At 38.2% G+C, this 13655-nt stretch overlaps 1 protein-coding gene across 2 annotated transcripts in view; it reads left to right on the top strand.

Moving 5' to 3' along the window:
- The window catches only part of LGR5 (leucine rich repeat containing G protein-coupled receptor 5), a 91182-nt gene extending 77735 nt beyond the window's left edge, over nt 1-13447 (top strand). The window contains exons 15-18 of one of the 2 annotated variants that reach the window (XM_079303342.1): nt 1010-1135; nt 5895-6040; nt 7677-7760; nt 9467-13447. In XM_079303342.1, coding sequence (XP_079159468.1) covers nt 1010-1135; nt 5895-6040; nt 7677-7760; nt 9467-10557 — 1447 coding nt within the window. In that variant the 3' untranslated portion in view covers nt 10558-13447. The remainder of the gene's footprint in view (nt 1-1009; nt 1136-5894; nt 6041-7676; nt 7761-9466) is intronic. The other variant, XM_079303343.1, reaches the window with a different exon arrangement.
- Nucleotides 13448-13655: the final 208 nt, after the last annotated feature.

Below are 13655 nucleotides of genomic sequence, written 5' to 3'. Positions count from 1 at the left end.
CTTGAACACACAAAGTGTAACACAGTGTACCAGTCCTGAAACCTTGGTCCACCTCAAGTCAGTGGTTATTTTTACCATTGCAGTAGGACCTGAATTTCACCTTTGGTATTTAATGATGCTGTGTGCAAGAAAACACACACTAAACCAGATAGGCCAGTCCATCAACATACCTTATTTTATACCTAGGCCTTAGATTTCAGTGTATAGTCCAGACTTTCCTGTTCAGCCTTGGACATAAAAGCATTCCAACTGCATCAGACTTCACTTTTCCCTTCTTCCTCCGTGACTGTTGACCATCTGAAGTATTGCAGAGTAAATAATTATGAGGAGGACTGAAAAGACTCATTGAATAAATGGGAGAGAGAGAGGTGGGGGGAGAGAGAAAAAATAGAAAACAGTATCTCTGGACTCCCCCTCTTTCACTACTTTGCCCTATCTCCTTTATCACTTACCCCTTTTCATTCACCTGTTTTACTTCCCCCAAGTTACCTTTCTGTGTTCATTTGTACTGCTCTGCCTTCCCTCAGCCACTCAGACAAAGTTCAGCTTGGAAATGTCATCTCCCTCTTCTCCAGACCTGTCCTTTCCTGAAACACACAGCTTCCCCACACCTGACCTGCTCCCTGGGGAGCTGTCAGGGCAGCCATGCCCTGCAGCATCCCACTGAATCTTTTAGGCTGTGGGAGGCTGTTCAGCTCCTTTGAATTCAGACAGTCTGGGGAGAAGATTTTAAATTCATTTGCTAATCTCAAAACTGTGAATGTTTTGAATCAAAATTTGGGAGCACAGACCTAGTTAACTACTAGATGTTACTGTCAGCTTTCTGCTAAACATAGAGGTAAGTACTCCTAAGCAGTGCTGCAGCTTTGCTGCATTCACTGGGGCCTTTCTTTAATACAGTCATTTTTTATTGAGTTAGAAAACTTTAATCTATTTTTAAAATGTGACACTTCTAGTACTGAAAAAAAAAATGAAAACCATAAGCTGATTTTTATTTGCTGTTGTGCAGGGATGTGTCATCCAACCTTTTGTCCTCTTTTCCTGTGACGGGGCTACATGGTTTAACTCATTTAAAATTAACAGGAAATCATGCCCTACAAAGTTTGATAACATCTGAAAATTTTCCAGAACTCAAGTGAGTATATCATTAAAACTAATAAGCCACATTTGTGTTCATGTGCAATGGAAGGTGTGTCAGTGTGTAACGCATGTTACTTCGTATTGTCAGTCTTTGATCTGTGCCATTAAAACTAAAGCAAATATGATAAAAATGATAGACTTCTTTTATTATGCTCACTTTCAACTGAAGAAACTATGAAGGTTTTGAAATATTAACCCCAGTACTTGCTTAGTACGAGCCACATCTGCTTCCTGGTGATATGTTTCAAAAGCTGTTAAAACAATATCGCTGGCAGCTTAGTGATATGTCCTTCTTCTGCTGGGCTGTGCTTACAGAACTCCCATTATACGTAATGAGAACACAGCAAATACAAGGGAAGAATATACTGCTGAAAGACCAAAAGATTTCACCTCTTTTATTTGAACATGATTTTTTCTGTAATCTCTTGATTAAGATTCAGATAATACTTTGCTAGTATTGCTAACACATTTTGATACTAATAATTTCCGTGGGTCCTCTGTGATACAGGAAGGAAGTGTCCTCTAAAGATCATTTACAGCTCTGCCAATCACTGGATGACCATAGCCTGTATGGAGCTTGAACCCCAACCTTGGCATTATTAGCACCATGCTATAACCAACTAAATTAATTTCAGGGTCACAGCAAAGAGGGTTTTGTCTCTGACTTCAGGGTTTTTTGGGAGTTTCCCTTAATTCTCCTTTCATATTTATATTTTAATTAGATGCAAAGTGCAACTTACACTTCATAATGTTTTTCCATAAAAGGTTTGGTATCAAAAAATGTGGATCAACTAAACAGTGTGCACATAGTCACAAAATCACAGAAAGGTTGAGGTTCCAAGGGACCTTTGAGGCTGCCTTGTCTAAGCACCTGCTCAGGCAGGGGCACCTGGAGCCTGCTGCCTAGCAGGCAGGCAGCTCAAGAAATGACCATTAACAGGTCTGGACTGGAGTGTTTGGAGTTATCAATAAGGGAATGATGAATAGAAGTGTGGAGTTAATTAAGGCTCGTGTACAGCTCTGGAAGGATCCACCCTAGAACACTTTTGTGATGGCATGTTCATATGGACTGAGATAAGAGCTGCAAAAAGTGGTTCCAAGGTTAGGAAACAATGTCTTAAAGGTCTTAATAAACCCAAAAAATGGTAGTTTGTCACAGAGGAGATTTGGCAGTGACTTCATCAAGTCCTGAAGCTATAATATTAACATTCAAAGTACTAGAGGCCTTAAACCTCTTTTACATTACAGACCTTGAGATAGGTCTCAGAGGCCAAGGAGCAAGTACCATAAAAATCGTGATTGGTCAAGACTGAGTTTATATCATACTCTTTCTTCTCTCACTGGATTTGCCCAAATGCTGAGGCTGGTGACAATTCTAAAATAATTGAAGTTCTTTTAAAAGAATATAAATAAAAGAAAATTTATTACTCCAACCTGGCAAATATATAATGATGTATATACCATGACTTAGAGGCGTAAGAGGTGCTGCAGTAGTCCAAGAATAATGTATTATTCAAATGAATTATGTATAAGATTTTTTAAATTATTTTCTCAAGGTTATAATCTATATGAATTTCCCTTCAGCAAAATTGTGTACATTGGTCAAATGGATGTACAGTGTATTTCATGTGGGCAAATTGTTAACAAAGATGTCTCAAACTAACTCAATTATTTTTAAAAATTTATTCATACTATGGTATCTAGAATTAATGAACATCTGTAAAAACAAATTATACCCAGTTAGGAGAGAATAAGGTAAAATCCTGACCTACAGTTTATGTGACTTTTATGAGTTCAGGATTTCTCACGGATCGCTGCACAAATAATGCACAAAACACCAAATTTGAACAGAAATCTAAAACAGAATGAAATTTCACCCTTTGCAATTATTGTGACCAGCCAGTGGTTACATTAAAGACAAATTCCTGCATAAAACCTTTGTACTTATCTAAATTCATCAAAACAGGCACATCAAAGAGCTGAGCATCCCCTTCCCCATCACCAGCAGCAGCACTGGTACACTCTGCAGATCTGAGCCCAGCCTGTTCCAGCAAGCCTTAAGGAAGCAAAGTCAGACTGCCAGCCACTCCTTCCTTCTTTATCTGATGCTTTGATTCAGTGCTGAAAAGAACTCAGTGCTTTGCTCCATTCATCATAACTGTGCCTTCCTGTTCACCATTGACTCCACACCTTTGTGAGGGAGAAAACGACCTTGTGTTCTCTGCTGCTTAATCTGAAGGCAGAAAAAAGTGGCATTCCTTGCTAGAGGGAAAAAAAAATTATCAAGGATACAGATATCATTAGTAAGATAAGGAGTATATAAAAATAAAGTTAGCCAGTGTTTCTAGGAGAGTTTAATTTGACAAAGTCCAAATCTAATCACCCACATCAAATAAGCACCAGGCATAAAAAGGATTGCCTACAGCACTGTACACCCAAGAGTTCTTTCTTCTCTTTTTTTTTTTTTTTTTTTGATGCTAAATGTAGATTTTGTGAGGAAAAATCTTCTCTGTCACCAAGAAGATGTGATACTTATTCCCCTGCCTTGCAAAGTATGTTTTGTCCTCTGTATTCTGAGTTGCTGCCATTGTGTGCAGTTAGGCTTTGCACACAGATTAAGCAGCATTTGCTAATTTAAGGATTATGTGTATATCCTAATAATATGGGCCTGGGGGAAAAAAAACATAAATTGTTCAGATTTAAGAATGGATGCTAGAAATACCAACAGAGAGGATGAGAAATAGGAGTCTTGCTCTTGAAATACCATTTAAAAGCCATGGATGTTTTTGGATACATCATCAAATTAGTCAACCAGTACAATGTAGGAAGTCACATTTCCAGTGTAGGACAGGTCAGCAGGCTGGGAGAAGCACAAGATCTGGAAATCTGTCATAGAGCTGTTTGAATAGTCAGAGAATAGAATACATTTCTGCCAGTCTCTTGTGCCTAAAATATCCAGTAACTGTTCATTCCCCCAGCTGTATCAATGTCCTTCCAAAGGTCTGAAGCCACAAGTTGCAGGGATCACCTCACAGAACTGTCAGTGTTACTTTTGATAATTACTTTTTTTGTTCCAAAAAAGGCAATTTCTATTTGGAGATTTGGATTGTTTTTATCCCAGATGATTGGCTATAGGTTACTCTAGTAATCAATGGGTTTAATAATAGTTTATTTAAGGAAGGATTCTGGGAAATGTTCAAAAATGTTTAATCAAGATAATCTCCTTATGTTAAAAAATGGCATGCAGATGAATGGGTTAGAAATTAAATATTTAAATCTGCTGGCTTGTGGTTATTTGACAGTTAGATCTTGGTTATCTTGAACTTTTATTGAGTACCCTAAATATTTTGTATTGGGTACAAGGGTACAGATTATTGCAGTTAATTTCCAACAGAAATGTAAGGTTATAGAATCTAAATACCCCCAAATCCACTAATTTAAAAAGTCACTTTAGAACTTAGGATTCTGTTTGTTCCTCTTTGTACCAAGTTTTTTGGCTAGTGCACAAGTTTAAGTCCTGTTGGCACTGGGCCTGATTCAGCTTGATTTCTCTGCAGATTTCCCAGGGGGTTAGAGGTTGCTCATTACACCCATTATGTTAATTTACATGATTAGCATGTTGAAAGTAATCTGATAGAAGGATCTAGTTCTACTTTATTCCTTTTAAGTTAATTCAGAATAACTTCTAATCACTTCTTTATCTTTGAACTTTTTGGTATATTGAGCTTTTTGGAATTAAGGTGAGTTTTTAGGTTTTACTGTGTGCTATTGGTGAAATGTGCAAATAAAATAGCTCTGCTTCCAAAGCATAAAATATATCTATGAAATAGAAGTAGGCTATAGGAATCAGATAGTAGCCCTTCTATGCTCCCTCAGAATTTGCACATCTCCAAAGGAATTAAATTCACAGTGTACCAGAAATGTGCAATTTTCTGACAACAGTCACTGCAAATCACTGACATATATTGTTATGTGTTAGGAATAACAGTGATCTTGTTAAAAAGAATTAACAAGATTCTTGTTAATTAAAAGAATTAAGAATGAGTATCCTGTGTCAGCAATGACTGTTCTTAAGACAATTAATGAAGTGAAACCTTTCTGTCAGTGACATTTCACACGTAGTGCTTGATTCACTCAGCTTTTGATTTAGAACACTGCTTTCTTGATGTTCTGCACAAGAAACAATCTCCTCTTTGCCATCTTACTGTGAAATGAGTTGAATGTGGGAAGAGGTGAATATTGATTTCCAAAAGATCTCGTTCTCCCTAAAGTGGAGAAATTAAATTTGGGAAGTGTTTTGTTTTTTGCCTGGTAGGCAGGTTGTGATCTTTGGATGTGCTTTTTTTTGTTGTTGTTTTTTTAAAGAAACCATTAAGAAAGTAACTGTTGGAGAAACTGTTTATTTGCACAGTAAAATCATTGAAAATCATAAAACCAGAAATACAGCTGTGATTGAAATTCACTCAACAGCAAGACCTAGATCTCCCACTATCCTGTCTCCTTTGAAAACACATAAGAAAACTTATGTATGCCTTTTCTAAAATTAGCCTAGAAACCATATGCATTTCCAGTAAGGAATTTTATTTGTGAATCCTCATTTTGTATTATTGTGACTGATTTTTACCCAGAGATGTTTTTACTTTCTGTTGTAGATATTTAAACTATTTGCTTTGTGTTAACTGTGGAGGAGCAGTACAATCCAATAACTCTGGTGCTTAATCAGTATCATGGCATGCTGCCTTATTCTTCTGCAGGGTCATGGAAATGCCTTATGCCTATCAGTGCTGTGCCTTTGGAGCTTGTGAGAACCACTACAGAATCTCCAGCCAATGGAACAAAGATGATAATAGCAGCACTGATGAATTTCATAGAAAAGATGCTGGACTGTTACAAATTCAAGGTAACCATCATCTTAGGCTTTTAAATCTACCTGAAGGCTGTGAGCAGTCTGTGATTTTAAATAAATTCAATACTCTTTACAGTAACAGAGGTGGCCTCTCCCTGTCTCTTCCTCAATAATATGTTATTTAAGTATTCCCATGCTTAACAAACTCATTCTGCCATTCAAAAATCTCACTCATGCACCCATCTTTTCATCCAAATAATAGTTACAATAATGTGGTAAATTAAATATTCCCTTTATATGAGGGACGGGGTAGTTCATCTGATTTGTAACTACATACAAAAGCAGGCCAGAAAAGATGTAATTTCTTGCCAGCCTCAGAATGGAACACATCCTAGGCTTCCTCACACACTTCAGGATGAGTAATAGCCAAAATATGTGGCTACTTCAGCATATTTTTTCATAGAATCATAGAATATGCTGAGTTGGAAAGGACCCACAAGGATCATCAAGTTCAACTCCTGACCCTGCACAGGGCAGCCCCAAGAATCACTCCATGTGCCTGAGAGCATTGTCCAAATACTTCTTGATCTCTAGCAGGCTGGTGCTATGACCACTTTCCTGTGGAGCCTGTTCCAGTGTCTAGCCATCCTCTGGGTGAAGAACCTTTTCTTTCCAACCTAAACCTCTCCTGGCTCATCTTCATGCCATTTCCTCAAGTCCAGTCCCTGGTCATGAGAGGAAGAGAGTGGCACCTGCCCCTCTGCCTCCCCTTGTGAGGATGCTGAAGGCTTGAATGGGGTCTCCCCTCAGTCTCTTCTTCTTCAGGCTGAACAGACCAAGTAACCTCAGTTCCTCAGACAGCTTCCCCTCAGGGCCCTTCACCATCATCATGGCCCTCCTTTGGAAGCTCTCTAATATCTTTAGCTTTATATCTTTTTATATTGTGGCACCCAAACCTGCCCCAGCACTGGAGGTGAGGCTGCCCCAGCTCAGAGCAGAGGGGACAATCCCCTCCCTTGCCTGGCTGTGATGCTGTCCCTGATGCCCCCAGGACAGGGCTGTCTCTCCTGGCTCCAGGGCACTGCTGGCTCTGTTCCACTTGCCATGGACCAGGATCCCAGGGCCCTTTCCAGGCACTGCTCTCCAGCCTCTCACTCCCCAGTCTATGCACATAACCAGGGTTGCCAGTTGTTCTCCAGGACACAGTCTCCAGGAGGCTGCTGCATTTTTTTTTCCCCTTCAGCACTGGGTCTGTTACTTGATCTGTTATGTAGGTGCACATATACATTTACACCATCCTGTTGCTTTCTGTGCTATCTCTGCTCCTGCAAACCAGTAGGTCTCAGAGTTCAGCAAGAGCCAAGAATATGTGCTAGTGATGACATAAGAAACACAGAAAACTTGGTTAATTCTTAGAAGTATGACACAACAGCAGAATTCATATTTTAAACTGCTTCCTAGGCAGTAATCACAGTGTAAATTAGGCAATAGAGAATGTACCTGTAAGTGATTATTTTCAGAGAAGATGCCAACTTTTAGAAAAATCCCAAGTAGGGATATGTCTGCTTCTGCTCACAGTTCAACAGACAAAGGGACAAGACCAGACTTTAAATTCCACAGGCATTTTTACTAAAAAAAAAAAATTTCCTGAAAATTGTAGTAACAATGATGGGTTTTTTCTCCCCAATAGATGAACGTGATTTTGAGGACTTTTTTCTTGACTTTGAAGAAGATTTGAAATCTCATCATTCAGTGCAATGCTCACCTTCTCCAGGTATGAAACTGCTGGACAGATTGGAATTCAATTACAGTGTTAGTAGATATTTGAGATGCAGAACAAACTGTGAATCATATACTAGGACAGCAACATGATGTGCAGTAATTTGATGAGTCTAATTCAAATACATTGCACAATAATATACATTTTTGCACTGAATTCCAGAAAACTATTTAGCCACTCTATTCTTCTATGAGTGTAGCAAAGTTTTGCCCAGTCACCAAGCAGATCCTTACTCTCGGCCCCTCTTTACCAGAATTGACACCCTATCAAGAAAATGAGAGAGGAAAGACTCTTCTACTAAGATACAGATGATAAAGGCAGCAGAATCTTTGCTCTCTCAGTCTTTTGCAAAGCTAAATTCTTCTGAACATCACAGAGTTATTTTACATGTGAGCAGCTTGAACAACACACAATTTAGCTCTGTGTCTAGGAAATACCAAACACTACTGCATTGATGTGCACTGTCCCTCACAAAGGACACCCAGCACTGTCATATTCTTTGCAGAATGTAGCCAGCCATGGTCATAAATTTTGATTGTTTGATTCAGCAAAAGTTTTCACTAGCCATTCTTTCATTGTGAAACAGAAACCAAAAAATGCTGAGTGACAACTTGTACTTCAGCATTCATTTTAAGCCATGATTCTTGTTTGCAACAGCAACTGATTGTAAATGTTTTAAAGTTATATTAAGAGGAATAGAAAAGGCAGGAAGCCAAAGAATAGAGTTATTTGACTGTCACATATTCTCCAATGGCCTAAATAAAAAGTTCTGAGTTTGATGGCATAATAGTTCTAATGGCCTAAATAAGTTCTGAGTTCATTAAAACATTGCTGTCTTCAAGGTAGGTTATCACCAGACCTGAGAGAAATTTTAGCTTGAATTTTTCAAATAGTATTTTAGAAAAACTTTCAAACTAACACAATAGATCCTTATGCTTACTTAAAGCCAACATCCATAGTTACAGAGAGGTCATTTCAGCTGCAGGGTTTATGTCTTCATGGAAGAGCAGAGGCCACTGTGAGGGGCTTGCTTTGCTGGCTCCTACCAAGATATGCAATGTTTCTCTGACTGCAGAGCATTCAGCTTCAACTGCACAGCATATGCACCTCAATTCTCTGAGAATGTGTAGCAAGCTTCAGTCATAATGACCTGACTTCAGACACAGGAGATCCTAAAAGGCAGCACTCCCAAATGCAAAGAGATACACAATTTTCTTGGACAGTGTAATGACATGTCATAAGGTAACCAAAGTCCTTATAACTGATGGATATCTGTCCATATCCATTACATCACACTTCACCAGGACTCATTAGGAAACTGTTTTAATTTAGTGAGAGGTAACATTTTCAACTTTTTTTCACACACTGACAAATATCACAGCATTTCTTGAAACTACAAGAGTTGACATTCACATTGCAGTAGTACTGCCAGGTACAGAAAGAAACCCACAGACTACTTGTTATGGAGGGCAAAGACTCGTGCACCACTGATGCAATATGCATCACAGATTTAGCTGCATGTTATCAAGGTCTCAGATTACTCCAAAGAAAGAGCAAATTTCCAGCTCCCTTTTTAGACTAAAATTCACTCTTTGGCTGTGTTGAGAATCTGCAAGAAGCATGTACTTTGGTGTCTTAGAAAACACAAGGGTTTTTTGTTTATATGGGTTTCCCTTACCTTTTTTATTTTGGCATTTCAGGTCCCTTCAAACCATGTGACCATCTGTTTGGTAGCTGGCTGATCAGAATTGGAGTGTGGACCATAGTGGGTTTGACCCTTATTTGCAATGCACTGGTGTCTGCTACAGTTTTCAGATCTCCATTGTATATGTCCTCCATAAAACTTTTGATTGGTTTAATAGCCATTGTAAATGCCCTGATGGGTCTGGCCAGTGGAGTGCTGGCTAGTGTGGATGCATCCACTTTTGGTAGCTTTGCTCAATATGGAGCACAGTGGGAAAGTGGAACTGGTTGCCAAATCACTGGCCTTCTCTCCATTTTTGCTTCAGAGGCTTCCATATTCCTCCTCACCCTAGCTGCACTCGAACGAGCATTCTCTGTAAAGCATGCTATGAAGTTTGAAACAAAATCCTCCATTGCTAGTGTCAAAATTGCCATTTTCTTTTGCTTTATGTTGGCACTAATCATTGCAGTGATACCCCTTCTCACTGGAAGTGAGTATGGGGTTTCCCCACTTTGTTTGCCTCTCCCATTTGGGGAGTCCACTGCCATGGGCTACATGGTAGCCCTGGTATTGCTGAACTCCCTTTGCTTCCTGGTAATGACTGTCGCCTATACAAAGCTCTACTGTAGTTTAGAAAAGGGGGAACTAGACAACATTTGGGATTGCTCTATGGTCAAACATATAGCCTTGCTACTTTTTACTAATTGCATTCTTTATTGCCCCGTGGCCTTCTTATCTTTTTCCTCCTTACTAAACCTCACTTTTATCAGCCCAGAAGTGATTAAGTCAATACTCCTAGTGATTGTCCCACTGCCAGCATGTCTAAACCCACTGCTTTATATACTTTTCAATCCACATTTTAAGGAGGATTTGGGAAATCTGAGAAAGCAAACTTTGATATGGAGGAGATCAAAACATGCTAGTCTGATCTCTGTGAATTCAGAAGACATAGAAAAACAATCTTGTGACTCGACACAGGCATTGGTAACCTTCACAAGTGCCAGCATATCATATGATATGCCCACCAGCAGGTCACTAATGCCACCCTCTTATCAAATGGCAGAAGGCTGCAATCTCTCGTCGGTCGCATTTGTTCCCTGTCGCTAGTTGCAGAAATAATACAGAAAATACCTCTGTTTACAAATTTTTTAATTCCAAAAGTAAGTGTGGATGTGTGCATACAAGTGTGGAGAGTGCCTCTAAATTATTATGACACACCTCAGAAAACAGACAACGACAAAACTTGCAGCTGGCTGAAAATCCAATACTTGAGCCTGCTCAGCTTGCTCCTGAAATGCTGGGATGAAAAGAGGAAATGAAAGCTGCTGAAGTTTGTGCAGTTGTATCAGCTGCTCTCTTTTAAAGTAGCACTATTCAGAAAGGGCATCAGTTTGTCAAGAACAAAAATAGCATATTAAATTGGTAGCATTTTTTCAAAGCATCACCTGATGTTTTCAGCGGTTGGATTATTTTTTTCCTGTTTATTGCAATTTGGTTTTAATAGTTTTTCAGTGCCATGATTGTTTTTTATAAGCATCTGTGTATAGTGTGTGTTCAGCAAGGTATCTAAATGGAAGAGTAGTCCTGTTCAAGTCCTAGAGGTTTCTGCAGAATACTCTTTGATGAAGTTCTGTGTTTGATAAAGCTGATTAAATGGTTTAACTGGCATTGGGTTTGGAGTTTGGAAGTCATCTAACTTGACAAAATATTTTTACTTGTCAGTGAATGCGAAAAATTAACATGATGTGTAAGAAATTAATCAAAATCCTGTTAAGCATTTGAAATATAATTGTAAATGGCAAGGCATTGTCACATGGGTGTTTTTCTACTGAGGTTCTGTTCAGTTTTGTCCTGCATTGCTCTCATGCCAGTAGAATTACTCCCAGAATTACTGATAATAGAATTGGCAGATGACTTGTGTAGTTTGAAGGTGAAAATACTGCATAGAAAGTCATCAATACAAAAAAGTGCCATGCTGAGAACTATTAAAAGACACCAAAGGCACTCAGACAGAAACATTCATTTAAGGTAATTTGTCTAGGAACAAAAACTGTAATCCTGCTTATGACATGATCTCTGTCTCATGAAACAGTAATTCTAGAAAGCTGCTAGTTCATAGTCACTAGTCAGTTGAAGATTTAGAGGTCACTGTGTTCTTTTGGATAAGGATAGCCAATATCCTTAGCTAAGGCAATATTAAGTAGGAGTGAAGAGGTTGTGTGATCTGTGTTCTTAGCACTGATGCAAGCACTCCTGGGATATTTCAAACACTTATGACATTCATATGTAGTAAATAACATTGTGAAATTGGAAAGGATATGAACATCATAAATTTTAAAAAACTTGAGAAATTAGTGATTTGATCACAGTTTATAAGTAGCCACTTCTGGGATACAGAGGTTTGAAGGCAGAGGACTACTCATGTGAGAGAAGAAGAATCTGGCATGGTCAACTGGAAATTGATATTAGGGATATACAGTCTAGGAATAAAGGTGGAAATTGTTGATAGAGATGGTCATTAGCTTGTGAAATTACTGTCATCAAAAATACCTAAATTCATATTGGATATCTGCAAAAAAAAGATACTGGAGCAGCTGTTGAAATTCAGGGACTTCTGATGGCTTTAGTTTAGGAAAAGACTTGATTAGGTTAACAGAGTTCTCTGACTTTAAATCTGTTAATACTTTGCTGAATCAAGGCATGTATGTTTACACATCAGAAGCATCCTAGTTAGAAAGGATAGACTTCAGGTCCTTATCAAGTCTGCTGTTAAAATATCTCAGACAACAGAGCCACATAGGATATAATTCTTTGACCTCATCTGAGCCATCAGGGGAATATTCCAGTATTCTTTTCTAAGAGCTGGCACCTTCTGCTTAAGTAAGCTGATCATTTAAGGCAGAAAAATGCACAAATATACCTATTTTTGTTGTTAAAAGGAGCTCCCTGAGGAGTAACATTTAATAGCTCGGTATTCAATGCTCAGTTAATGGCCACTCAAGCTCCAGGTGAATGAGACTAATTTTTTAACATTAGGAAGGTTAGGCTAGGCCCACCAATTAAGGTAATCTGTTACAGATGATCTCTGTTGTTCATCTGTTCCTGTGTGTAAAACTTCCCGGGACTCAAGGATGGATTTTCACAATGAAGAATTTGCTGCCAACAATGCATATGCCTTAATTTTCTTGTCCATTCACACTGGCATATTTTTAGGTTTGCAGTTACAGATGGCATCAGTTGACTTTGGCTGACATGTTCATCCTTCAGGGGGAAAAAAATGAACCAATTCTGAAATTATGTATGATAAAGTCAGCTGGGTACTTATCTTAATCCTTTATCTGTTGTGGCTTTTGAAGCAGTGCAGCACACAGCTGCAGAAACGATGCCTGAAACCACTTTGGATTAAACAGAGGATCAGTCAACCATTGCACAATACCTATTACCATGTTTACTTAGCTTTAATTTAACTGGGGTCCATCTGTGCTGCTCTGCTTAATGTCAGTAAGGTTCCTTTCAGCTTGCTATATTTAAGAAGTTTGTAAAGAAATTTGAGAAGCAAAATAATGTTATAATTCAAAAGACTAGTTAAAGAAAGCTTCTTTTATCAGAACTTTTTTAGCTTGCAGAAGGTCCTAAAGGCTTTGTGTCTTATTTTTATAAGCATGTTTGAAATATTTTGATCAGATATTTTTAACTTGAAATTGTTAAAATTCATTTAATAGATTTTTAAAGTTGAATGTGTAAATATAGAACTGTATTTATTATTACAGTGAAATGCAACTACAGCAAAGGACATGAGATTAAGCCCTGTACAGTTTCATATTGATATTTGCTATATTTTCTGCTCATATGTTACTAAATTCATTATCTGTAAATAATATAATGTAAATGTGTAGTGATTGTAAATAGGTGACATGCTTTCTTTTCTATCAGTGTTCCAAACATATGTAAGTTGTAATAAAATGTGACTACAGTAAAGAGCGTTTAATCATGACCTAACACCTCACAAAAGGGTGTGCATGGTTAATTAATCCTTTCCAAGTTATTGTAATACTTACACTAACCTCCCTAGGTGTCTGAAATTCCTGACAAAATATGTTACAGGTTGCGTGCCATAGCAAAAAAAAAAAAAAAAAAAAAAAAAAAAAGAAAGAAAATAAATAGAATAACTATAACCCTTATGAACAGATCCTGCTCCCTGTGCA

Source organism: Erithacus rubecula (assembly GCF_903797595.1).
Source record: "Erithacus rubecula genome assembly, chromosome: 4".
Taxonomy (NCBI): Eukaryota; Metazoa; Chordata; class Aves; order Passeriformes; family Muscicapidae; genus Erithacus; species Erithacus rubecula.
Note: the sequence above shows the minus strand (reverse complement) of the source record. Positions and strands in the feature narration are given on the sequence as shown.